This window comes from Neoarius graeffei, chromosome 19 (assembly GCF_027579695.1).
Source record: "Neoarius graeffei isolate fNeoGra1 chromosome 19, fNeoGra1.pri, whole genome shotgun sequence".
NCBI classification, from domain to species: domain Eukaryota; kingdom Metazoa; phylum Chordata; class Actinopteri; order Siluriformes; family Ariidae; genus Neoarius; species Neoarius graeffei.
Window position 1 is genome coordinate 28,633,305 of NC_083587.1, and position 27,981 is coordinate 28,661,285.

Sequence of the window (27,981 nt, forward strand, 5' to 3'; positions counted from 1 at the left end):
GTGTGTATGTTCATGTGCAGAAAATAAGGCAGAAAAGTAATCGATGGATTTTTTATAAAATATATCACACTAAAATGGTAAGCATTGTGATCTTAATACCACACACATGCTTCAGCATCAACATGAGTCTAACTACAGCTATTACACATGGAGCTCTTCTGCCCCCTAATGGACACGAGAGGAACTTATTCAGCCACATAATCAGTCAAGCTGGGCAGATGACACTTTAATAATCAAAATTCAACCTGCTAAAACAAGGCCGTCTTTTAATGAACGGCACTCACGGCTAAGACACTGGTACCGAGCCTAACATTTCTGTAAGCACAGGGTTAAATACACTGTCTCTGTTGGACAGAACAGCTTTAATTGCAAAACATATCAGGTTCTACATGTTCAAACACAACGATTAATATTAATGAGATTTGTAAATGGTATGTTCAGTGTTTAATATCTCATTATCTCTAGCCACTTTATCCTTCTACAGGGTCGCAGGCAAGCTGGAGCCTATCCCAGCTGACTACGGGCGAAAGGCGGGGTACACCCTGGACAAGTCGCCAGGTCATCACAGGGCTGACACATAGACACAGACAACCATTCACACTCACATTCACACCTACGGTCAATTTAGAGTCACCAGTTAACCTAACCTGCATGTCTTTGGACTGTGGGGGAAACCGGAGCACCCGGAGGAAACCCACGCGGACACGGGGAGAACATGCAAACTCCGCACAGAAAGGTCCTCGCCGGCCACAGAGCTCGAACCCGGACCTTCTTGCTGTGAGGCGACAGCGCTAACCACTACACCACCGTGCCGCCCAGTGTTTAATATATTTATTTATATATTATTACTTACTTAAACATCTAGTCACTGGGTTTAAAAAAAAAAGGCTTTCCGGGAACCCCAAACAGACATCCCATAGAACCACTGTCTCACTAACAGACACCAGACCTGCTGATTGGAACACGCTGCAGCTGCTTATTCTGAAATCTCACGATTTCTCAGTACTCTAGGTCAATTCTCACCTCTGATTGAATATTCCTCTGAAGTTGTAGTTGGCCCTGTAGTTGTGGAGGGGTTTGGGTTCCAGCGGTCTGTAGACAGCCGGTTCCCCTCGCTTCATCGCCAATCCATTCAGCTCCACAGTGGGGGTGATGCTGCCTGAAGAACACACGCAGGTGTTTATGTGGAAATAAACACTGCTGACAGGATGCAACATTACCACAACCACCTCTACTGCTAACTCACTAACCGTGTTAACATTCCTACTGTGTGCGAGTTATTCAGCATCCAACTAAAACAGATACGGGGGGAGCGCTGGAAAGAACAGACTACCATCACTTAGTGCAAATGTTGGAGAACCCTCAGTGGAGTCCCATCATCATTACAGTACGGGGCCATGAAGTCTCAGAACAAAAGTATCTACAGTGCTGAGCGTAAATGAGTACACCCCCTTTGAAAAGTAACATTTTAAACAATATCTCAATGAACACAAACAATTTCCAAAATGTTGACAAGACAAAGTTTAATATAACATCTGTTTAACTTATAACGTGAAAGTAAGGTTAATAATATAACTTAGATTACACATTTTTCAGTTTTACTCAAATTAGGGTGGTGCAAAAATGAGTGCACCCCACAACAAAAACTACTACATCTAGTACTTTGTATGGCCTCCATGATTTTTAATGACAGCACCAAGTCTTCTAGGCATGGAATGAACAAGTTGGCGACATTTTGCAACATCGATCTTTTTCCATTCTTCAACAATGACCTCTTTTAGTGACTGGATGCTGGATGGAGAGTGATGCTCAACTTGTCTCTTCAGAATTCCCCAAAGAAAATAATTTCTTTACACCACAAAGGTGAAGGCTACAAGAAGATCAGCAAAGCTTTACTTATCAGTCAGAATACTGGAGCAAAAGTGGGACAAAAATTTCAGAAAGATGGAACTGCAACCATCTCACAGAGACGTCCAGGTCGTCCACGGAAGTTAACACCTCGACAGGAGCGTCTTCTGATGAGAAGGGTTGAAGAAAATCGGCATGCAAGTTCACTGCAGTTATCTAAAGAAGTAGAAAGCCAAACTGGGGTGACTATTTCCCGTGACACAATACGGCGTACACTGCAGAGGAATGGCATGCATGGATGCCGTCCACGAAAGAAGCCTCTCCTAAAGCCCAGGCACAAAAAAGCCCGCCTAGAGTTTGCCAGGGTCCACGCTGACAAAGAAGACTACTGGGACTCTTCCCAATAGTCCATTCTTCAACAATGACCTCTTTTAGTGACTGGATGCTGGATGGAGAGTGATGCTCAACTCGTCTCTTCAGAATTCCCCATAGGTGTTCGACTGGGTTCAGATCAGGAGACATACTTGGCCACTGAATCACTTTCACCCTGTTCTTCTTCAGAAATCCAACAGTGGCCTTAGATGTGTGTTTAGTCATGTTGGAAAAGTGCACGACAAGTAAGGACATGGAGTGATGGTAGCATCTTCTCTTTCAGTATAGAGCAATACATCTGTGAATTCATGACGCCATCAATGAACTGCAGCTCCCCGACACCAGCAGCACTCATGCAGCCCCACATAAGGACACTGCCACCACCATGTTTCACTGGAGGCACCAGGCATTTTTCTTTGTATTCCTCACCTTGGCGACAGCATACAGTTTTGAAAACATCAGTTCCAAAAACATTTATCTTGGTCTCATCACTCCAGAGTATAGAGTCCCAGTAGTCTTCATCTTTGTCAGCATGGGCCCTGGCAAACTCTAGGCGGGCTTTTTTGTGCCTGGGCTTTAGGAGAGGCTTCTTTTGTGGACGGCGTCCATGCATGCCGTTCCTCTGCAGTGTACGCCGTATTGTGTCACGGGAAATAGTCACTCCAGTTTGGCTTTCTATTTCTTTAGATAACTGCAGTGAACTTGCATGCCGATTTTCTTCAACCCTTCTCATCAGAAGACGCTCCTGTCGAGGTGTTAACTTCCGTGGACGACCTGGACGTCTCTGTGAGATGGTTGCAGTTCCATCTTTCTGAAATTTCTGTACCACTTTTGCTACAGTATTCTGACTGATAAGTAAAGATTTGTTGATCTTCTTGTAGCCTTCACCTTTGTGGTGTAAAGAAATTATTTTCTTTGGGGAATTCTGAAGAGACAAGTTGAGCATCACTCTCCATCCAGCATCCAGTCACTAAAAGAGGTCGTTGTTGAAGAATGGAAAAAAATTGATGTTGCAAAATGTTGCCAACTTGCTCATTCCATGCCTAGAAGACTTGGTGCGGTCATTAAAAATCATGGAGGCCGTACAAAGTACTAGATGTAGTGGTTTTTGTTGTGGGGTGTACTCATTTTTGCACCACCCTAATTTGAGTAAAACTGAAAAAACGTGTAATCTAAGTGTAGAACTTTGCGCAGGTGGGTTGAGCACAGAAGCACAGCAGGCCAGAACTGAGTTTCCAAAAACTCTTTATTACAACACTTTTCAGCGTTTTATTCTCCCAGACACATGCACACACTCATCAGCCGTCTGGTTGGGGAGAGAGCTCACTTCCTCTGCTCTCTCTCTTTATATCGGGCGTGGTCGCTGGGAAGACACACAAACACAGGTTAATTGACATCAGGTGTAGTGATTCTGCCACTTACCTTCCCTGACTCCACCCTCCGGTCACAGATCGCTGCTTGACCACGCCCCCACATACCCCCACCGCCCGACTCGGGCCGGGCAGCCATCCGGCCTGCAGCCAACTCTCCCCCGATGGGAGAGGAAGTCCGCCATGACCATCTGCGCCCCCGGCCTGTGGATCACCTTGAAGTTAAAGGGCTGGAGTGCCAGATACCAACGGGTGATCCGCGCGTTGGCATCCTTTATGCGGTGGAGCCACTGGAGGGGCGCGTGGTCCGAACAGAGGGTGAAAGGGCACCCCAGCAGGTAGTAGCGGAAGGCGAGGACCGCCCACTTGATGGCCAGGCACTCCATCTCGATTGTGCTGTAGTGCCCCTCACGCACTGAAAGCTTCCTGCTGATATACAGCACGGGGCAATCCTCCCCCTCCACTTCCTGGGATCAAACAGCCCCCAGCCCTCTGTCCAACGTGTCCGTCTGCAACATAAAGGGGAGAGAAAAGTCAGGGGAGTGTAACAGTGGCCCCCCACACAGTGCAGCCTTCACCTCAGAGAAAGCCTGCTGGCATTGCTCCATCCACTGGACCGGATCTGGTGCCCCCTTTTTAGTGAAATCAGTCAGCGGGCTGGTGACGTCCGAATAATTAGGTATAAACCTACGATAGTAGCCAGCCAGCCCCAGGAACTGTCTCAACCCCTTTTTGGTCTTGGGCCTTGGGCAGGCCGCAATCGCTGCGGTCTTATTAATTTGGGGACGCACCTGCCCATTGCCCAAGTGGAAGCCCAGATACCGTACTTCCACCCGCCCAATCGCACACTTCTTCAGGTTGGCCGTGAGACCCGCTCGCCTCAGCGACCCAAGGATGGGCCTCAGGTGTTGCAGATGCCACGGCCAGTCATTACTATAGATTATTATGTCGTCTAAGTATGCGGCCGCGTAGGTGGCGTGGGGACGGAGGACACTGTCCATAAGCCGCTGGAACGTAGCGGCCAAACACCCCAAACAGCCCAAAAGGAAGTGTGACAAACAAATTGGTGTAAGCCAAACGGTGTGGAAAAGGCCGTTTTTTCTCGGGATAATGGAGTTAAAGGATATGGGACATGGATTTTTACCTGGGCATAATTATGTATAAAGGACATAAGAAATGCCATCTAAATCACTGCAGGGCGTCAAAAATGTGAAAATCATCACATTATTCAAGTTTTTCTATACATCAGCGTAAAACAAGGATTCGTTCATGAGCTAGGTGGTCACGTGACCCGTGACGTCACAAAAACTTTCCAAGGAGCCAGCGCTTGGGAATCTAATGTAAACAGGTTACCGAAATGGACACCATCGACAGTGACATTCCCGATGTTTCACAGAGATGTGAAGTTAGACCCTATCAATTCGAACCGATAGCTGGAAATTCACATGAACATGGATCTTGTCTTTACTCTGACGGGTCAGATGATATTGAGAGTTCATTCAGCCCTCATGAAACTGAAAGCGGTCGGCTCGATAACACTTCCTGGTAAGTTAAAAACAATTCTGCTCAAAGGCTAATGATCTGTTGAAAGAAGTATTATTTTTGTATCATACATTGAAAGTTCATCATAGATCTAGCTAAAGTCCGTTGCAAGCTAGGGTTTTTTTTGCTGATATTTTCCGAGATTGATTGAGATACAATGCTTCCAGAGTCCGAGATGAAAACATTCAAAATGGCGAAACGAGTCAGAATTATGATAATCAATAATTGATACACCCAAAATTATAATACTAATCCTTACCTCGGCTTTCAGTCGCTTAGCGCAGAGGTCTTCAACGGGGGGGTCGCGAAATCGCACCGGATCACTCATATCAACAAAAATATTCCTGCCCTGTCCCCTGGCCTCCGTGCAGGGATGCAAACAGCACGCCTTTCGGCGGATGCCGCCTTTTTCACGGCTGAATCGCGCAGATCCGATTTTAAAAAAAAAATAAAAATAGCGATGTTGGTTCATGGAGCATGAGGCATGAAGTGTAAGGATGAGAGAGAGGCGGTTTGGGTCGGGAAGCTGCGCGCATTTGTGCAGCCTGGCGCAGGTGTGCGCGGCTTCCCGATTTGAACTGTTTTTTTTTTTCTCATCCTTATGCTTCCTGTTTCATGTTTCATGAATTAATATCGCTCAGTACCTGAGTATTAATGTTGAAAGAATCCTCAGTGAAATGGTCCGAATACAGTTTGTGGGAAACAGTAGGTGCAAAGTTTTTTTCAACAGGTGTTCTGCAAAGTTGTCCTACCAAGCCTACTGCGCATGCGCGAAGCCTACTGCGCATGCACGAAGCCTACTGCGCATGCACGAAGCCTACTGCGCATGCGCGAAGCCTACTGCGCATGCGCAGGTGAGCCCACACTTTCCTCAGCTTCGGGTCCTTGGGGAATGCAAAAAAACTTACTCCAGGGCATTTCCCATTGGAATTATTGCAACCATAAGCAGCACAATACACCATGATGTCCAATGTATGATGTCCAATGTACTTTAAAGACTATAAAAACAATTTTCTTGTCATCCACTTCTCCATTCATCTACCCGCTTGTGCTGTGCCCGAAAGTTTTTGTGACGTATGATCACTTGACAGCGGCTCTTCCGGTTGCAAAAAATGCATAGGAAGTCGAGCAGAAATGCCATATAATCACGAATATAACGATTTTGCTGAATTTAATAGATGATTTTGTATTTGTTGATGCAATTAATTCATATTTTTAATGGAAAGAAACTGATATAGCGTGCTTTTATGTTTCATGTCCCATATCCTTTAAGGGGATCTGCCAATGACCCTTTGTCAAATCCAGTGTCGAATAAAAACGACCCCTCCCTAGTTGATCCAGCAACTTGTCAATGTGAGGCATTGGGTACATGTCGAATTTAGACACCGCTTTGACTTTTCTGTAGTCCGCACAGAACCAGACCGACCCGTCGGCCTTGGGAACCAAGACCACTGGGCTGCTCCAATCACTGTAGGACTCCTCGACGATGCCTATTTCGAGCATGGCCTCGAGTTCTTCCCGAACCACCTTTTTCTTGTGTTCAGGTAGCCTGTAAGGGTGGCTGCACACTACCACCCCCGGGGGCGTCTCAATGTGGTGTTCTATGAGGCGGGTGCAGCTGGCCAGGGGCGAGAACACATCCGAAAATTCGGTCTGCAACTGGGCAACCTTCGTGAGTTGGGTCGGGGAGAGGTGGTCTCCACAGGGGACCGGAGAGGTAAGCGATGTCAATGCCCCTCTTGAACCTCCGGCCCCAGCTCCGCCTTCTCCGGAACCACCGACACCAATGCCACTGGGACCTCCTCGTTCCAGAGTTTAAGCAGATTGAGGTGGTAAATCTGTAGCGCCCCACCCCTGTCTGTTCACCTCACCTCATAGTCAACGTCCCCGACTCGCCATGTGACCTCAAAGGGTCCTTGCCACTTGGCGATCAATTTGGAACTCAATGTGGGCAACAGTACGAGTACTTTATCTCCCGGTGCGACCTCCCTAAGGCTCGTACCCCTGTCATACAGGCGGATTTACCGTTCTTGGGCCTGCCACAAATTCTCCTGGGTTAGGTGGGTGTGTGGAGTTTTGCGTGCAGGTCAATAACGTATTGAATTTCGTTTTTGCTGGTGAAGGTCCCTCCTCCCAATTTTCCCACAGTACATCTAGGATGCCGTGCAGCTTACGCCCATATAATAATTCGAACGGGGAGAACCCTGTGGAGGCTTGTGGGACCTCTCGCACTGCAAATAACAGTGGTTCGAGCCATTTATCCCAATTGCGTGCATCCTCGCTTACGAATTTTTTAATTATATTTTTGAGGGTGAGGTTGAACCGTTAGACGAAACCGTCCGTTTGTGGGTGATAAACGCTGGTGCAGATCAGCTTAATTCCCAATAACCCGTACAGTTCGCGCAGTGTGCGTGACATAAACGAAGTGCCTTGATCAGTCAGAATCTCTTTGGGGATTCCAACTTGGGAGATGACGCGGAAGAGCGCTTCCGCAATACTGCGTGCTGAGATATTGCGCAGAGGCACTGCTTCCGGGTATCGCGTTGCATAGTCCACCAGGACTAAAATAAAGCGATACCCTCATGTTGACTGATCTCATGGACTGATGAGATCCATCCCGATTCTTTCGAATGGGGTCTCAATTAATGGTAGAGGGCGCAAAGGCGCTTTTGGAATGGCTGCTGGATTTACTAACTGGCATTCGCGGCATGCCGTACACCACCTACGGACATCGCCGCGAATCCCTGGCCAATAGAACCGGGCCATTATTCGGGCTAGTGTCTTATCCTGCCCCAAGTGTCCAGCCATGGGATTAAAGTGAGCCGCCTGGAATACCAATTCCCGGCGGCTCTTTGGAATCAAAAGTTGTGAGACCGTTTCCTTAGTCTGAGTGTCCTGTGTCACTCAGTATAATCTCTCTCTCATAATGGAGAAATGGGGGAAGGACGGGGTGGCGTTTGGCTGGAGCGTTTGACCATCGATTACTCTCACTTGGTCAAACGCATGCCGCAGAGTCTCATCCCGCGACTATTCTAACGGGAAATCCGCGAGGGATTCCCCGAGAGAGGGAGGAGGAGCCTGCTGCTCCTCACCCTGACGCAGTGATGATGTAGACGGCTCTGTGACAGATGCTCCCGCCAATGCCACACCAGGACCTCCCCCTGCTGAACTACGGCAGGACCCACTCTTCACTAAATGAGTCATTAACTCCCGAAATCCTGGCCAATCAGTCCCCAAAATTATAGAACGGGTGAGGCGAGGATTAACCGCCGCCTTTACACTAAATTTCTCCCCTCGAAATAGAATGTGGACCGACACTAAAGAGTAGTTGTGAACATCCCCGTGTACACACAACACCTTCACCAATTGTGCCCCCCCAATGCCTCATCTTGCCCCAGGCTTTGGTGGATTGAGGTCTGATTATAGCCAGAGTCCACCAAAGCCTGATATGTATCCCCTTGGACACTCACCGGTATGCGATACGCTCCGGCCCGATCGAGGGCGGTTCCTGGCGCGTCGGGGATCCGGACCACCGCGCCCACCTCCATTACCGAGCACTGATGCTGGAGGTGCCCCGGCTCCCCGCAGCGCCAGCAAACCGGCCTGGGCTTTCTCTCTGCACCGACGCTCTGGGGCTCACTCACCTGAGGGGGGAGAGAGACAGACACAGAAGCGGGAAATGGGAGGGCACCACGGGTGCGGTGGGCTGGCTGGGGTGGAGCCGGCCCCCGCCTCCGCGGTGGGGGAACGGGGCGAGGGTGAGACACAGAAAGGGAGGGGGAGAGAGAGGAGAAGAGGAGATCTGTGATCCTGCCGTGGGAACAGCCGCCAAATGATCCTCCGCCAACTCGATGGCTCGATCCAGCGACGCCAGGCGATGGCACTGGACCCACTCCGCTGTTCCTTCAGGAAGCCGCACGATGAACTGCTCCAGTGCCACCAGATTGATGATTCCCTCAGCGTCGCGGTTGTCAGCCCTCAGCCACCGCCGGCAGGCGTCCGGAGTTGCTGGCCAAACGCGAACGGCTGGCTGACCTCCTCTAGGCGTAGAGCGCGAAAGTGCTGGCGTTGTTGTTCGGGGGTGCGCCCCACACGCTGGAGGACAGCCCGGCGCAGGTCTGCGTAGACCAGCTGGCTGTTGGCGGGGAGCTGTAGCGCGGCCAGCTGCACCTCACCCGTTCGCAGGGGGAGGAGACGCTCTGCACGTTGTTCCACCGGCCAGCCCGAGGCCTCTGCTGTTTGTTTGAATAGTGCAAGGAAGGCCTCAGGGTCGTCGTGCGGGCCTACCTTCGTTAGGGTGAGGTGGGGTGGGCCCGCGGTGGTGGAGGTGGTGGACCCCGCCGACGCGAGGAGGTGCCGGAACGCCTGTCAATCTTCCTGTTGTGCCAGCACCAGGGCCTCGAACCGTTGTTCTTGCTCCTTTCAGAGGGCGACCAGCGCCTGGTGCTGGCTCTGCTGGGCCGTGGCGAGGGCGTGGACCAGGTCTGCGAAGGGGGAGGACTCCATGGGACTGTTCTCCTCTGTCCTCCGTCCCGGGTTTCGGCACCACTGTAGAACTTTACGCAGGTGGGTGGAGCACAGAAGCACGGCAGGACAGAACCGAGTTTCCAAAAACTCTTTATTACAACACTTTTCAGCGTTTTACTCTCCCAGACACTCAAGCACACGTGCACACACATCAGCCGTCTGGTTGGGGAGAGAGCGCACTTCCTCTCCTCGCTCTCTCCTTATATAGGGCGTGGTCGCTGGGAAGACACACAAACACAGGTTAATTGACATCAGGTGTAGTGATTCTGCCACTTACCTTCCCTGACTCCGCCCTCTGGTCACAGACCGCCGCTTGACCACGCCCCCGCTGCCACACTAAGTTATATTATTAACCTTACTTTCATGTTATAAGTTAAACAGATGTTATATTAACCTTTGGCTTGTCAGTATTTTGGAAATTGTTTGTGTTTATTGAGATATTGTTTAAAATGTTACTTTTCAAAGGGGGTGTACTCATTTATGCTCAGCACTGTATAATCCTGAGCACAAAGGTGCCCGACCTTTTCCGAATCATCAGATTGAAAGCTCCAGAACCCTCAGTGCAACCCTCCAATCCTGACTGCACTCTCTCAGAATCTACAATGTGACAGTTCTAGAACCCTCAGTGCAAAGGTTCTAGAATCCTCAGTGTAATGGTTCTAAAACACTCAGAGCAAAGCTTCTCAGGCCATTAGTGCAAAATCAGTGCAACTCTATAATCCACACTGTAAATGAAGTAGAATGTGCTGTGTAAAGGCTCTCGAGCTGTCAGTGCAAATGTTCCAGAATCTTCAATGCAAAGGTCCTAGAATTTCCACAATCCAGAGTGAACCCGCTATGGTCCGCATAAAGATTCAAGAATGGCAAAGGCTCTAAATGTTCGAGAACACTCAGTGCAAAAATACTTTGCATGGCTATCAATACCAAGTCAGTGCAACTCTACAATCTTCACCAGACTATATAAGAATCTGCAGTGTGATGGTTCTAGAATCCTCAGTGTAATGGGTCTAGAACCCTCAGAGCAAAGGCTCTCAGGCCATCAGTGCAACTCTATAATCCACACTGTAAATGAAGTAGAATCTGCTGTGTAAAGGCTCTCGAGCTGTCAGTGCAAATGTTCCAGAATCTTCAATGCAAAGGTCCTAGAATTTTCACAATCCAGAGTGAACCCGCTACAGTCCACATAATAAAGACTGAATGGCAAAGGCTCTAAATGTTCGAGAACACTCAGTGCAAAAATACTTTGCATGGCTAAGTCAGTGCAACTCTACAATCTTCACTGGACTATATAAGAATCTGCAGTGTGACAGTTCTAGAATCCTCAGTGTAATGGGTCTAGAACCCTAAGAGCAAAGGCTCTCAGGCTACCAGTGCAGAGTCAGTGCAACTCTACAAACCACAGTGGAAATGAAGTAGAATGTGCTATGTAAAGGTTCTAGAGCTGTCAGTGCAAATGTTCCAGAATCTTCAGTGCAAAGGTCCTAGAATGTTTTTAGAATCTTCAGCGTGAACGTTTTAGAATCCTCAGAGCAAAGATTCTAGAATGGCAAAGGTTCAAAAATCCTCAGTGCAACAGTTCTATAACCCTCAGTGTAAAAGTTCTAGAACACCAAGTGCAAAAATCATTCACATGGCCAGCAATGCAAAGTCAGTGCAACACTACAATCCATAGTGTAAATGAAGGAGAACCTGCTATGTAAAGGTTCTAGAGCTGTCAGTGCATACGTTTTAGAATCTTCAGTGCGAAGGTCCTAGAATATTTTTTGAATCTTTAGAGTGAACGTTCTAGAACCCTCAGAGTAACAATTTTAGAACCCTTCCGGACAACGGTTCTACAATTCTCAGTGCAAATCTACAATCCTCATTGCAAATGTAACAGATTTTGTAGGTTCTAGATCACTCAGTGCAAAGGTTGCAGAACCTCTGCTGCATCCCTATAATCATTATTGTAAGGAGCCAAGAATATTCAGAACAAAAGTTTTGACAATCCTTACCACAAATGTTCACAAATCCTCAGAGAACATATTCTAGAATCCTCAGTGCAAAGGCTCTCCCATCCTCAGTTCACAGCCCTAACCAGAGAAATTCTACAGCCACCAACGCAACATCAGTGCAACGCAACCCTCCTCACTCTAAATGTATTCAAGTCTGCAGTGTGAAGGTTCTAGAACACTCAGTGCAAAAGTGCAGCCCTGTAATCATTAATACTCGGAACAAAGGTTCTACAAACTTTCATTCAAAAGTTCTAGAATCCTCCACACAAATGTCATAGAACGCTCAGTGCAAATGTCCAAGTAGTTTTAGAATCCTCAGAATTAAGGTTCTAGCATTCTGTGTTAAGAAACATTAATGCAAAGGTTCTGTAGAGATGAAAGTGGAGCAAAGAAAAAAATCCTGAACTTTTGAAAGTCAAACTAAGATGGGGTCAGGGGCAACGTCCCCTGAAAAAATTTTAATAACACGCAAAACCCTGCGTTCTAGTGCATTTTAGTACTTATTTCCACTAAAACAAGTTATAACTTTTAAGCCTTTTTCTTTCATGTACATTAATGATTAACATGTCAAAAATATCAAATTTAATTCCCCGAGTTAATGAGTAATTTTCAGGAGTGCATTTAGAAAATGCAGTGATTTTCCTGCTACACAGTTCATTACTTTGAAAAAAAAAATCAGACAGTTGAAGGTAAACTCAGCAAAATCCCAAAACAGTGCTGTTAAAAAGTAAAGGCCTGTTAGAGTTTCTAAGGCTACGTTTACACTAGACCGTATCTGTCTCGTTTTCTTCGCGGATGCACTGTCCGTTTACATTAAACCGCCTGGAAACAGGAATCCGCCAGCGTCCACGTATTCAATCCAGATCGTGTCTGGTCCGGTGCTGTGTAAACATTCAAAATACGCGGATACGCTGTGCTGAGCTCTAGCTGGCGTCTCATTGGACAACGTCACTGTGACATCCACCTTCCTGATTCGCTGGCGTTGGTCATGTGACGCGACTGCTGAAAAACGGCGCGGACTTCCGCCTTGTATCACCTTTCATTAAAGAGTATAAAAGTATGAAAATACTGCAAATACTGATGCAAATACTGCCCATTGTGTAGTTATGATTGTCTTTAGGCTTGCCATCCTTCCACTTGCAAGTAGTAAGTGATATGCGCTGGGATCACACACACAGCGGCTCAGTCCCGAATCACAGCTTGTTCACTTCACTCGCGCGCTGTGTGAGCTGCGCAGGGCCGGAGTGCGCACCCTCCAGAGGGCACTCGCTGTTCAGGGCGGAGTGATTTGGAGCGCAGGATGCCTGCGGAGCCGAGCGTATCCGCGTATTGGCGTTGCTGTGTGCACGGCTAACGGTTTTAGTGTAAACGCGAATCGTTTTAAGAACGTTAATCTGATGATCCGCTGATTCGATGTAATGTAAACGTAGCCTAAAGCTTTCAGGTTTCAATGTTGGGGACATTGAGCCTCGTTTATCAATCTTTTAGTAGAGTTGTGTGTTTGAATAAGCTAAAGTGAACTAAACATTTCCAATTCATATTTATGCGAGTTGAAGCCAATTGTTTACATTAGTTCGTATTGTCTGTAAATTTAAACACACCAATGAATACCACATTTCTCATGTAAATCAGGGCCATAGCCAGGATTTTTCAGGGTGTGTGTGTGTGTGTGTGTCACACACTGACTGGCAGCCTGAGTACAGTATGTAAGAAAAAATAATTACCATTGCTAGGCTCTTCCATTATTGCTGTTTCTTCCACGTTTTCTTGATGTTGTGTTCTAGAAACGGCACTAAAACTTAGCTTCGAAACCAAAAAATGCAACTTTGATGGGAAAAAATATATATATATAATAAATTGCTGACCTCTCTTCACGTCAAAGGAAGGAGGAAAGTTTCGCTTGTTTTGACATGGCAAATTATTAACACAAGAGGAAATACTTGTAATTTGCAACTAAAAAGACTGCAGCTACACTGGCAGCTACAACATGCTTTCTAGTGCGACTGTGTTGCGCTTGCACAGAACGGTGTCAGTCCTGCACGTCTTAGCTCGTGCTCCTGAAGGCGCGCCTAACGAGCTCCGGCACGCACGCCGTTAACAAAGAACACCTGTCTTTAATCAATTAACTGTGTTTGGGCTATTTAAGGACTGTGCCCATGCAAGGACGATGCGAAGTATTACGCCGCGTCTAGGAACATGAAAAATCCAAAAAAATAAATTTCTCCATTTGGAAAACCGGAGATTTTCAAGAGTTGTCAGATATCCGGATTTCTGGGTAAATCCGGAAGACTTTCATCTACAGTTCTAGAGCCTCAGTGTGAAAATTCATAGAACCCTAACTATAACAGTTCTAGATCCATCAACACAGTCCTCACTGTGAATGTCTTAGGCTCCACTCTGTAAATGTTGTAGAACCCTTGATGTAGAATCTTTAGTGCAAAGTTACAAGAACCCCCAGTGCCACTCGAGAACCTGAGGATGATGTAGTGCGTGTGTGTGTGTACCTGGATTGGTGTGTGTGTCTGGTTTAGTGATGCGTGGTGGGGGGCGGGGCAGCAAGCTCTCTGCTAGCGCTTTATTGGCTGTTGAGTGCTGAGCCTTCTTAATGCTGGAGCCTTCAGCTTCCCAGACCTGCTCGCCTAAACACAACTGTACAGTGAAGATCTGCGTGCACACACACACACACAGTGAGCACAGTTAGAGAACTTCAATACTAACAATGCAACCTACATTATATACCCATAGATGGATAATGTAAAGTATATTTTTGTACATATTTCAAGAAAAATGCTTTATAATCAAATAATTAAAATGAGGTTGACTTTCGAGTGGTGAGAGGAACTGAAGCAGCACACCTTGGCATGTGCAGGCCCCCGCTCGTTCAGCAGTTTGTACTGCGGCTGGATCCGGTTGAAACGGGCTAACTCATTCACCAGACACATCGGAGTTTTCTCTTTAGGGTTTGCCATGTTATCCTGGGGAGGAGCTGAAACAACAACATTCAGTTGAACCAGAACAGGACGTCACTTAAAAGAACAAGTTCAGCTACTAAAAGCTCTTCTCTTCACAAACCATATTCTCGAAGTTTCTGTTACTGAATAACAGAACCCTCACACTGCTGCTGCACTGTTAAATGTCATCCTCTTTGAAAATGAGAAACTGTAAGCGGATACCAGAAAGCCTCTCTGTCTCTCTCTCACACACACCTGGTGGGACGGTGGGCACAGTGCCATTGATGGAGGGCACGGTGTGCGCTGAGGTCTGCACTTTCACTTGGGCCATGCTTTATATCTGTAAAAAGAAAGAACAGTGAGACGTTCCATCCACACAGGAAGTGCCGTAAGGAAGAGGTTGCGGCTGATACAGATGTGGTGCTTACAGATCTGTTACATACAAATGTGTATGCAATGTGTCTTCATGTGAAGGTTCAAGTCACATAATGCAGATGAAGTTCTAGAATCCTCCGTGTGCGATGGTTCTATGGTCCTCAGGGGTACAGAGTTCGGACCCTCAGTGCAAAATATCTTGAACCATCAGTGCCAACTTTTGAGAATTTCCATCATGAACATCTTATAACCCTCAGTGCAAAGATTCTAGAACCATCAGTGCAAACTTTCTAGAATTCCCATTATGAACATATTATAACCCTCAGTGCAAAGATTCCAGAACTAGCAGTGCAAAAGTTCTAGAACCATCAGTGCAATTTTTCTCGAATTCTGATTGTGAACATTTTATAATCCTCAGTGCAAAAGATTCCAGAACTAGCAGTGCAAAAGTTCTAGAACCATCAGTGCAAACTTTCTAGTATTCCTATTATGAAGATCTTGTAACCCTCAGTGCAAAGATTCTAGAACTAGTGGTTCAAAATATCTGTAACCATCATTGCAAACTTTCTAGAATTCCCATTATGAACATCTTATAACCCTCAGTGCAAAGATTCCAGAACTAGCAGTGCAAAAGTTCTAGAACCATCAGTGCAAACTTTCTCGAATTCAGATTGTGAACATTTTATAATCCTCAGTGCAAAAGATTCTAGAACCAGCAGTGCAAACTTTCTAGAATTCCTATTATGAATATCTTGTAACCCTCAGTGCAAAGATTCCAGAACTAGCAGTGCAAAAGTTCTAGAACCATCAGTGCAAACTTTCTCGAATTCAGATTGTGAACATTTTATAACCCTCAGTGCAAAAGATTCTAGAACTAGCAGTGCAAAAGTTCTAGAACCATCATGGCAAACTTTCTAGAATTCCCATTCAGGTCTTAGAATCCTCAGGGGAAAGATTCTAGAACCCTAACAGCAAAGGTTCCTCAGCCATAACTGCAACTCTCCAGTCCTCACTGTAAATGAAATAGAATCCACTGTGTGAAGGTTCTAGAGTGCTCGGTGCTAAAGGCGAACCTTTAATACCGATTAAAATGAACCTTTAATCCCAAGAATCATTACTATGAGAGGCCAAGAATATTCAACAACCAAGGTTCTACAAACCTTATTGGAAAGGTGCTAGAATCATCAGCACAGAATTTCTAAAATACTCAGTGCAAAGGTCCTAGAATTTTTTTAGAATCTTGAGAGAAAGTTCTACAGCCCTCAGCGCAAAGATTCTAGGATCTGCAGTGCAAAGGTTCTAGAATCATCAATGCAAAGTTCCAGAACCAACACTATGAAGTTGTTTGTACCCTCAGAGCAAAGGTTCTAGCACATTCCGTGAAAAGGTTTGAGCATCCTCTGTGAACCTCCTAGAACCAAAAGCACAAAGGTTCTAGAACCATCCGTGCAAAGTGAAGAAGGCAGCTCTACAATGGCCGATGTAAATATCTCTGGATCCTCTTGATGACAGTGCAAGAAACTGCAAACAGCCGTGTGTCCTCCGATAGTACGGTCCTCAGAGCATATGCTCTAGAATCCTCAGCACTAAAGCTCTACAATCCTCACTGGTAAGATCTAGAACGCTCAGTGCAAAGGTTTTCGAATATGTATTATGGAAAACCAAGTACAAAGGTTCTCGTACAAACTCAATAAATGCCTTTGAACAATGCATTCGAAGTATGTTAGGCAATTAACTAACAAATGGCGGAGACAGAACACACATCCGGACACTGATGAAACAACACACACTGCACAAATAAGAGCTCAGGGCTCGGTTCGGTATTCAGTACTCAGCAATCTACTTTTCTCTAGAGGACAGTTTCAGGACAGGGAAGACGATGTGCTGAAAGTGACTGAAGGAGGCTGGGACATTCTCCAGTTTCTACACAGAGGTGAAAAATCTGACCATCCCCAGCACCGAGAGGAAAAGGTAGAGGCCGCTCGGGTGCAAGTCAGAAACGTGAATCAATACTGATGCTGTTTCAGACACGGCGCCTTTCCCAGCTGAGCTTGTTGATTTAAACTATATTTACAGGCTCTGCTTGCACTCCTTTCACTCGGAAACAGATACAACTGCTCAAACAACCTAGTTACTGTCACTAGTGGGCACTTGAACAGTTTCGACTTTTAATTTGTTGATGATTAAGAGAGGAGTGCCAAAGGTCTGTTACTTTCGTGAATATTTACTCTTCTGTTACTCTTCTTTTAATATTTACTCTTCTGTTGACTGTATGACTGAACTGACCAAAAGCCTGAGGCAGTTATACACGGTACATCGCTAACTTGCCATAGTCCTGTAGTGTGACCCGTCCACGTGTGAACTGCACATTGAGTTCGGGTGATTATAAAGCTAAAAGGTAGCACTGAGATATTGTATTCTGCTGATCTCACCAGTCGAGCAAAGTGAGACAGCTGTCATGCAAATAAATTAGCACTGAATGAAAAATCCAAACAAGAGCGATGCAGCAGAGCTTTAACCCTTCCAAAGCTTCACCTTTCATGCTAATATCACTTGGTCACCTAGAGTCAAGTCTCAAGCATATCTGCATTGCATTCTGGGAATTTGAATCCAACTTCAGCACTGTCTCCACTCCTTCTACACTGGATTTCTCATTGATGTGACCCTGAATGCCCTGGGAAAACGAGTAAAAAAACCTCGTTCTTTTGTTCTTATGACTTAACCCTCTGGGGTCAAGAACTTCGCTGGTGAAGCTCGACAGGTTTAGAATGAGTAGGTCATGTATTTAGATAAATATCTTTGCAAGTTTTTTTTATCATACAAGCATGAGAAACATATTGACAGAAACTTTACACTTTCCTATGTGCCCACTGCCAAATAATATTTATTTTTTTCACGGTGCGGTTTCCATCAAATCCTGCGCTCTGATTGGCTGGCAAGTGGGTCTGTATCCTACGTTCACAACAACAAACATAGTAGCATTTTTTTTCAACATTTATCTTTTTTTTAATAAGATTTATTTATAAGATTATCAAAAATCTTATAAATTTTTGGCAGCATTTCTCAGGAGAATAGCATTAATTTTACAGCATAGATAGCGATAACGACAGTGTTCACAGCGAAAGCGAGTTTTACTACCCTGCGGAGGAAGAAATAAAAGAAAACATTTCAGGAGAAAGATAAAAACCTCTAACTTGCTAACGCTGAGCAAAAACATGACTGAATCTTGAATGACTCCTATTTGTATAAATAGGGGACTACATAGGCGGCAAAATGTAGGGTTTTTTTCCTGCCATTGAAGTGCACTTGTATACCGAGGAGGAAGCCATTTGCATTACAGCCGTGAATGAGGATTCAAAATGGCGGCTCGTAGAGCTGGGCGATATGGCCTAAAAAAAATCTTCGATTTTTTCCACAAAAAATCTGATTTTCGATTTTAATCGATTTTCCCCCCTACTAAAAATCAAACTACAGATGACAAAGAAATGATTAAAAACAAGTTTTACCTTTATTTTGTTTTCACTTAAATTTCCCCTTTGGGGTTAAAGTGCAACCAGAAACCAAAAAACAAGCTTGTAGATGAGAGAACATCGCAATAGCATCTGTGATTGCCTTCCACCGCGCCCCATTCTTATCATGAGGCACACAGTTCGAAAATGTGTCCGGGACGGTTGCTTGCTTGACTTTGGATGGTGCGCTCGTGTTGTGGCTGTGTTCATTCCGCTGGGAGCAGTACCTCTCCTGCTCCGCTGCGTGCTTCTGTTTAAGGTGTTGGAATAAATTCGTCGTGCTGCTTCCTTTGGAAGCAACCGTTTTCAAACACACCTTACAACGAGGACTTGTTTGGTCTGAGTCCGACGCCACAAAACCAAACCAATTCCAGATCACGGAAGAAGTTACTCCTTTCTTGGGTACAAGTTGCGGCTTTCCCCCCAATCGCTGCCATGTTGTTTGCGTGTGTCTATGGCAAGCGCGCGGGAGGAGGGCTATAGTGTCAGTGCCCGATCCGTCCCTGCTGCCCAATCCATTCTGCACACATGCAGAGGGGAGCATCGGTGGCGGAAGTTAAAACTGAGAGAAAACCAATTTTCATAAAAACACATCGTCCTTAACTATAAATTCGAATTAATCGATAAAATAAATTTATCGCCCAGCTCTAGCAGGTTCGACAGAACGGGTAAGGGTTTCCCTTTCGGGCGCTCTTATTTTCTGTTAGAATTTGGGAAAGAAAAAAATAAATATATTATTTACCAGCTTAAGGTCGGTCCATATGGTGAAATACCGTGACCTCGGCCTTGAATACTGACCTCGGCCCAGAGGGCCTCGCTCAGTACTTTCAAGACCTCGGTCACGATATTTCACGATACGGACCTCCCAGCTGGTAAATAACATTTTTTTAATTGCCTAAATTAGATGAAACATAAAAATTTGCCACCTTACTCTGTCACACTGGAGTCGGAGTGCTGAGCGCGCACTTACACGTTCATAAAAGACTATTCACATGGTAACGGCAGGATAATCACGGTCACACTTTCAGTTTCGATTGGTTTCTCTTTCGTGGTGGGAACGCCCACCGTAAACAGGATAAAATCTATCAGACATAGTTTAGGCTATTTGGAGGTAAAACCTGTTGCAAGATGGCACACGGATTTTATGTGCTTTGGATGATTCAGGACAGCGAGTCAATTCATGATTCATTTCATGATTCAGGACAGTGATTCAATTTCAGGACAGTGAATCAATTAATGATTCAGGATAGCGATTCAATTCAATCTTGAGAACTATGACACTAATGATGAGCTATGACACTTTTTTTTTTTACGCTTCAACTCGATCCAGCTAAAGGTCAGCTTGAGTAAGTGTAAATATTTCTTCTATTTATTATAAGCAGATCGGCTGATAGATCGGCTGTAGTGCATACACAGGAAAAATGACTGAGCAATGCTTCCAGAGTTAAAAGTATTTTCCTCAAAAATAGTTAATTTTGCTCTACTTTGAGTTTAGGGAGTAAAATCTAGAGTTGAAGTGGGAGCAAAATTACAGAGTAGCAGAGACGGTTGTGGCTCTTAACTGAGTAAAACAGTACAAGAGTTCATTTCAAGTAGGGTTGCACCGAATCCAAGATTTGGTTTCGGATTCGGCCGAATCTTGGCCTTTTTAAAGGGGTTCGGTTTCGGCCGAACCCTAGAGCACCGACCGAACCGAATCCTACGTGCAGCGCATGTGCATGCGATTACGTCGTCAATGTTTAGGAGAAGATAGCCTCCATTGGGCTTGCAGTCGAAATCGAAAATGGAAGCAGTGAGCCGAAAGAGTGTTGTGTGGCAGTACTTTCAAGTGAAAGAGGGAGATTCAAGTCGCACAACATGCACACTTTGCAGTACAGAGTTGTCTCGTGGTGGGAAAGATGCTAAACAGTACACAACATCTTCGCTGTTAAAACATCTTCACTCAAAGCATCCGACGGAGTACGAGTTGTGCATGGCTGAATCTAACGTCAGTGAGGCTTCAGGTGCTGCAACCGCACAGTCACGGATAAAAAGTGCTACTCAGACCACCATTACCAACGCTAGCTATAGAACTAGGTTGTTAATAAAATAGCCTACGTGGAGACATGTTCGAGTTTTTTGTGCTACACTTTGTTTAACGTATCTAATTAAGCCTACAGTTGTAAGTGCTTGAAATTGAAGTGAAATAGCCTATAATTTATGTTCCATGAGTGTAAGCATTAAACATGATCAAGATCCCCAGTAAGTTTTTTTTTTCCTGAGGAAAACAGATTCAGCATTAAATATCACCTTTTTGTTTGAAAATTAAGTAGGCTTACATGTATGCAAGAGTTAAAATGTAAATGTGCTATGTTTTGCTGCATTCTATCTGCAGAGATTTTTTTTTTTTTTTACTTTTTGTTCAACAAAGAGCACTTTAGCAATGGCTCACTGTTACTGACAGGCCTTATTCTTTTAGCAATAATGTCACTTTTTGCTCTTTTTCTTTGTTCTTTATAATGGACAGTACACTACAGCCTGTACACTGAATGACTTTAAGCTGAACATTTCAGTGGTGTTCTCCAAGTGTGACTATTCAAATACAAAATAGTGGCAGAAGTTATTGCCTATGTTTTTACAGTTTAAAATAAAATAAAATATTCCTTCTGGGGGTGACACGGTGGTGTAGTGGTTAGCGCTGTCGCCTCACAGCAAGAAGGTCCAGGTTTGAGCCCAGTGGCCGACGAGGGCCTTTCTGTGTGGAGTTTGCATGTTCTCCCCGTGTCCGCGTGGGTTTCCTCCGGGTGCTCCGGTTTCCCCCACAGTCCAAAGACATGCAGGTTAGGTTAACTGGTGACTCTAAATTGACCGTAGGTGTGAATGTGAGTGTGAATGGTTGTCTGTGTCTATGTGTCAGCCCTGTGATGACCTGGCGACTTGTCCAGGGTGTACCCCGCCTTTTGCCCGTAGTCAGCTGGGATAGGCTCCAGCTTGCCTGCGACCCTGTAGAACAGGATGGAGCGGCTACAGATAATGAGATGAGATGAATATTCATTCTGGATAAAGTATCTCTATCTTGCTATTAAGAAAAGGAAATGGGCAATGTTTTTCACTGCATTATAATGTACTAGCTGATGTTCAGAGTAGGATTCAGTATTCAGTTTCGGCCGAATCTTAAGTAGTGGATTCGATATTCGGCAGAACCTTAAAAATCAGGATTCGGTATATACCTAATTTCAAGACACACTGAATAGAGTCAAATATCAAAATAACGTCAAATGCCAGATAAATGAAGCTGTTGTAAAAAGCAGTTTTAGAACGGTGTTGAAATGTGTGAAAAAACATGACCTTACCCATTGGGACTTGACCTGATGGGATTAAGAGTTGGCAGCAGGAGGGGTTTTCACTCTTCTCATTGAATGGAATGGAAATTTTTACCCTTCTCACTGCCAACCCTTTATCCCAAAGCAACAGGACATAATTTTTTTTTATGGCCAGTTAATTGTCCAAATCAATGGAGCAAATTTAAGTTTTTGTGCTCGATGCATTCCTAAGACTGAACAGAAATCACCTCAAGTGACCAAAATGGTTCGACAGAACGGGTAAAGTCATGTTTTTTCACACATTCCAACACAGTTCTGAAACTGTTTTTCACAACATCTTCATTTATCTGTTTTTAATTTTTGTAAGTACAATCATGACATACAAACGACATGGATATTATTGTAGCTGAACTTGTGCTGAATATAAAAAAAAGTCATATGACTTTGAAAATACTGCTTAGATTTGTTGAAATTGACAACAAAATCAGAGCATGCCAAAATCATTAGAGTGCCAGAAAATACCCTCAGACCCCAGAAGGTTAAAGGTGCGTTCGGTAAGATTTGTGGGGGAAAAATGGATCTCTGAGAGGTAAATATGCGGAATCAAATAAGCTTTGAATGATTACTTAAACTCATCAAGCCCACCCTCATTTCCACAAACAGAAAAAAAAGCTCCGTCCCAAAACTTATCAAATTTCATAAGAGACGGCGATCAAGCACATCTATTTTGTCGTTCTTTTACTGCTTTTATTTTCAGTCAGAAATGTCCCAGGAATCCTCTCTCATGTACCTGACAGACTGTTTCAAAAGTTTCCATCGAATGTTTTTGCTCCCAACGTATGAATGAGCGATGAGATGAAGAAAGAAGCAATGAAATCAGCCGCTTTCATCTCATCCGTTTGAGCGCCACCTTTATCCATTAAACTAGCAGCAGAGACCTCGAAAGATCAGTGTGATTTCCAAACAGTTTCACAATTACTATATGTTTTCCAGCTCATGTAATGATTATTTGGTCCTTCGTGGTCTAAGAGATGCACCGAGACACACTGGCCTTCACACCACTAATGTGATGTGGCCATAATCGAGACACACTTGACCACATTCACACCTGTACTTAGCACTTGTTCATTTGCCATCCACGATGCATGTTAAGGGTAGGCGTGAACAAGGCCGAATGCTGGGATCAGACATGATTTTTGTCTTTTTATGTCAGACATGTTAGGTAATCATAGGGCCATAAATTCTTGCAGTGTCTTGATTGGGAGACTGGAAACACTATAAGTTCAACCCAGACCAATCATTGTTTATACCGCGAGTTGGCCGAGTAGTTAGCGTGTCCGCCTCTCAATTGGGAGTTCTACTCACGGTCGGGTCATACCAAAGACCATCATAAAAAAAATGGTACTGACTGCCGTCTGGCAAGGCACGCTGCAATACAGATGCACGTGGGGAGTCAAACTCTCACGGTTACCAGAGGACTAGCCCCCCACTGTAACCCTAGCTGTGTAATAGACAAGAGGCCAAGGGCTACGGAAGCGGAGATTGGCGCTGCCCTATGCACCACGTGGCATGGGAAGGACTTTGATTTTAATCACTGTTTACGACCATCAAGGAGGAGGGTCAAGAAATTGTCAATCCTGACTATTAAGAAAAACATGACAGAAAATCCTGATATGCTAGACGTTTTGTCAAGGGTGTCCTGGGACATCCCAGATGCCATATTACTGTTCTTTGGTTATGCCAGGAACTTTCAGCGCTGCAAATAATCCTGTCGTTACCAGCTGTTTAAGATATTTAAATTGCATATCACAGGTAAATTCAGGAGCAAGATCAATGTAATTCTCCTATTTTATATTAAGCTTTGGTCAAATATCTGTAACATTCTGCATTCTCTGCAATTTTTTACCTTGCGCAATACCAGAAATATTCAGTTGCAATCAAGCCATTTGAGGTGAATTGGTCCGCCTCTGAAAAAACTTGCCATTTGGATTTCCCGGCAAACACTGATTTTCGTGACGTCGCGTGCGGGACGCCTCCCTCTGTATCCTACATCAGCGCTGGTTTGTTTATGAGAAAACGACCCGGTGGTTTTCTGCAAATTTCAACAACGTTATTACGTAATTATTAAAATGGTTAACAGATGTATCATAGGAGGGTGTAGCAACACCAATCTTGATGGGATTAGTACTCATCGTTTCCCAAAAGACCGGACAATGAGAGAGAAATGGGAGCGCTTGGTCTACACAGGCTGTGCACTGAAACCGTGCAAAGCTCGCGCAGCCTGCTGGCGCTTCCGCAGGTGACGTCACGAATCTGGCTCCAGACTCCCTTGGGATTTTTCCAGACGCATTTTGTGATTTTATTTTTTTCTGCTGTAGACAGATGGCCTTGTACAAAATTACCCTTCTGGATGAGTGTGTAAAGGGACATACTTTCATATTAAAAAAAATTAAATTGGTCCAGAATATGCACTTTAAGATTGTTTTTTTTTTCCTCCTGTTGAAGTTAGCACAGTGTCCCCCTGTGACGTCATCACGACACAACTGCTAACTTCTCATGAGGATAACGAAAACACGAAATCATCTACCAAAGTAAGACCAGAATCGATAAACAGGCTGTAATTATTTCAATACAAATATGTTTTGTGTGTTTTAGGGTGGAATGTTCCTGAAAAGCATTCAATAAAGATTGATATTTTCCACTTAGTGTCAATACGACATCAGACATCTAATAACAACAGCTAAAGACAGAGAACCACAACAGCTCATCACATGCTCATGAGAATGATCCTAAGTGACAGACAGACAGACAGACAGACAGACAGATAGATAATCTATATCTGACAGAGATAGATAGATAGACAGATAGGACAGACAGACAGACACAGATACAGACAGACAGATATAGATACAGACAGACAGATATAGAGACAGACGGATATAGATACAGATAGACAGATATAGATACAGACAGACAGACAGATAGATAATCTATATCTGACAGAGATAGATAGATAGATAGATAGATAGATAGATAGATAGATAGATAGATAGATAGATAGATAGGACAGACAGACAGACAGACAAATAGACAGACAGATACAGACAGACAGATATAGAGACATAGACAGATATAGATACAGACAGATATAGAGACAGACAGATATAGAGACAGACAGATATAGAGACATAGACAGATATAGATACAGACAGATATAGAGACATAGACAGATATAGATACAGACAGATATAGATACAGATAGACAGATATAGATACAGACAGACAGATAGATAATCTATATCTGACAGAGATAGATAGATAGACAGATAGGACAGACAGACAGAGACAAATAGACAGATATAGATACAGACAGACAGACACAGATACAGACAGACAGATATAGATACAGACAGATATAGAGACAGATAGACAGATACAGACAGATATAGATACAGATAGACAGATATAAATACAGACAGATATAGATACAGACAGATATAGATACAGATAGACAGATATAGATAGACATAGATACAGACAGACAAATATAGATATACAGATACAGACAGACATAGATTGACAGATATAGATACAGACAGATATAGCTAGATAGATATAGACAGACAGACAGATAGATAGATAGATAGATAGATAGATAGATAGATAGATAGATAGATAGATAGATAGATAGATAGATAGGACAGACAGAGATATAGATACAGTAGATAGATAGATATAGACAGACAGATATAGATAAACAGATAAATAATGCTGCATTCATTCAGCTGCAGTGATGTGATGTTTTATCTCTGGTGTATATTAGTGGACTGTAGGCTATATTATATGATATGATATGATATTATATGATATAGTCAGTAAGCGCTGGCTTTAAAGGAGCTGTGCTGTGCTGTGCTGTGCGTGTTTCGGCCCACAGACAGCTCCGACAGCCTCTCCAGGTTGATCTATTTGACAGAAAGAGCTCGGCGGAACTGAACTGGTAGTTTTATTTCCGCTGTAATTGAGCCTTTAGCTGTGCAGTTAGCGGTTAGCTGTGTGTGTGTGTGTTTATCCATCATGGCTGAATCTCCCAAACTCCCCCTCGCGCAGCCCAGCCGAGCCGAGCGACCCTCTCCATCACATCACTCAGCAGCTTTCACAGCCCGACACACACCGCGAACCCGCCGCCGCCGCGCACCCCGCACCGCACCGCACCGCCCGCTCAGCCCGCTTTTCTCTCTTTCCCTGCTCGGTTTTTACCTCAGTCCGCCGCCAGACCTCCAACATCGGCAAACACTAAAGAGAACTAATGACACCGGACCGAACCACCGTCCGCATGAGCGCTGGAGCCTTACACATGATCACTCGCTCAGAAATAAAGTCTTTATGAATGACCCGAACACGATGTCAATCTAAAAAAAAGTTTATTTGTGCCGTAAACGCATTTTAAATCCACCAGAAGACCGGGTGAATTAACATTTCGCGCATTAAAATAAAAATGTCCCCCATGTGCTTTTTAAACAATGGTACAGTCCGACTTCCTGCTGCAGCTGAGGAGCTTTTCCCAACTCCTCATCCCCACAGGAGGAAACACACACACACACACACACTCACCCCTTTATTAAACACATCACTGAGCTCCAATGGAACTCTGCAAACAATGAAACTGAAATTAATTAGATGGATATTTAATTTAAACGTTGCTTCATGTCTACAATAATATGACTACAAATCATAGTCATTTTTAACAACAACAACAACCTTCATGACTCAAATAGGTGGACTTGTACTGTACAGAATATAGATTATTTCTCTTGGGTGGTGTAGTGGTCAGCACTGTCACCTCACAGCAAGAAGGTTCTGGGTTCAAGCCCAGTGGCCGGCAGGAGCCTTTCTGGGGGGGACCCTATGTGACTCAAATAGGTGGACTTGTACTGTACTGAATATAGATTATTTCTCTTGGGTGGTGGAGTGGTCAACACTGTCACATCACAGCAAGAAGGTTCTGGGTTCAAGCCCAGTGGCCGGCGGGGGCCTTTCTCTGAAGGGGGGAGACCCTTCGTGACTCAAATAGGTGTACTTGTACTGTAATGAATATAGATAATTTATCTTGGGTAGCATGGTGGTGTAGTGATTAGCACGGTCACGTCATAGCAAGAAGGTTCTGGGTTCAAGCTCAGTGGCCAGCAACGTCCTTTCTGTGGGGGGGGGGCCTTCATGACTCAAATAGGTGGACTTGTACTGTACTGTACTGAATATAGATGATTTCTCTTGGGTGGTGGAATGATCAGCACTGTCACCTCACAGCAAGAAGGTTCTGGGTTCAAGCCCAGTGGCCGGCAGCAGCCTTTCTGTGTGAAAAAAAAAAACACTTCATGACTCAAATAGGTGTACTTGTACTGTAATGAATATAGATAATTTATCTTGGGTAGCATGGTAGTGTAGTGATTAGCACGGTCACCTCACAGCAAGAAGGTTCTGGGTTCAAGCTCAGTGGCCAGCAACAGCCTTTCTATGGGGGGGGGGCCTTCATGACTCAAATAGGTGGACTTGTACTATACTGTAATGAATATAGATTATTTCTCATGGGTGGTGTAGTGGTCAGCACTGTCACCTCACAGCAAGAAGGTTCTGGGTTCAAGCCCAGTGGCCAGCGGGAGCCTTTCTGGGGGGGACCCTATGTGACTCAAATAGGTGGACTTGTACTGTACTGAATATAGATTATTTCTCTTGGGTGGTGGAGTGGTCAGCACTGTCACCTCACAGCAAGAAGGTTCTGGGTTCAAGCCCAGTGGCTGGTGGGAGCCTTTCTGGGGGGGACCCTATGTGACTCAAATAGGTGGACTTGTACTGTACTGAATATAGACGATTTCTCTTGGGTGGTGGAATGGTCAGCACTGTCACCTCACAGCAAGAAGGTTCTGGGTTCAAGCCCAGTGGCCGGCAGCAGCCTTTCTGTGTGGAAAAAAAAAACACTTCATGACTCAAATAGGTGTACTTGTACTGTAATGAATATAGATAATTTATCTTGGGTAGCATGGTGGTGTAGTAATTAGCACGGTCACCTCATAGCAAGAAGGTTCTGGGTTCAAGCTCAGTGGCCAGCAACAGCCTTTCTATGGGGGGGGGGCTTCATGACTCAAATAGGTGGACTTGTACTGTACTGTACTGAATATAGATTATTTCTCTTGGGT

The 27,981-nt window shown here is 44.7% G+C and overlaps 1 protein-coding gene across 6 annotated transcripts in view; it reads right to left on the bottom strand.

Moving 5' to 3' along the window:
• Positions 1–26,102, bottom strand: part of stau2 (staufen double-stranded RNA binding protein 2) — a 258,022-nt gene extending 231,920 nt beyond the window's left edge. For all 6 annotated transcript variants that reach the window (XM_060899949.1, XM_060899948.1, XM_060899950.1 and 3 more), the window contains exons 1-5: positions 26,048–26,102; positions 14,860–14,944; positions 14,509–14,639; positions 14,158–14,317; positions 1,024–1,159 (exon numbers count right to left, since the gene is read on the bottom strand). In XM_060899949.1, coding sequence (XP_060755932.1) covers positions 1,024–1,159; positions 14,158–14,317; positions 14,509–14,639; positions 14,860–14,935 — 503 coding nt within the window. In that variant the 5' untranslated portion in view covers positions 14,936–14,944; positions 26,048–26,102. The remainder of the gene's footprint in view (positions 1–1,023; positions 1,160–14,157; positions 14,318–14,508; positions 14,640–14,859; positions 14,945–26,047) is intronic.
• Positions 26,103–27,981: the final 1,879 nt, after the last annotated feature.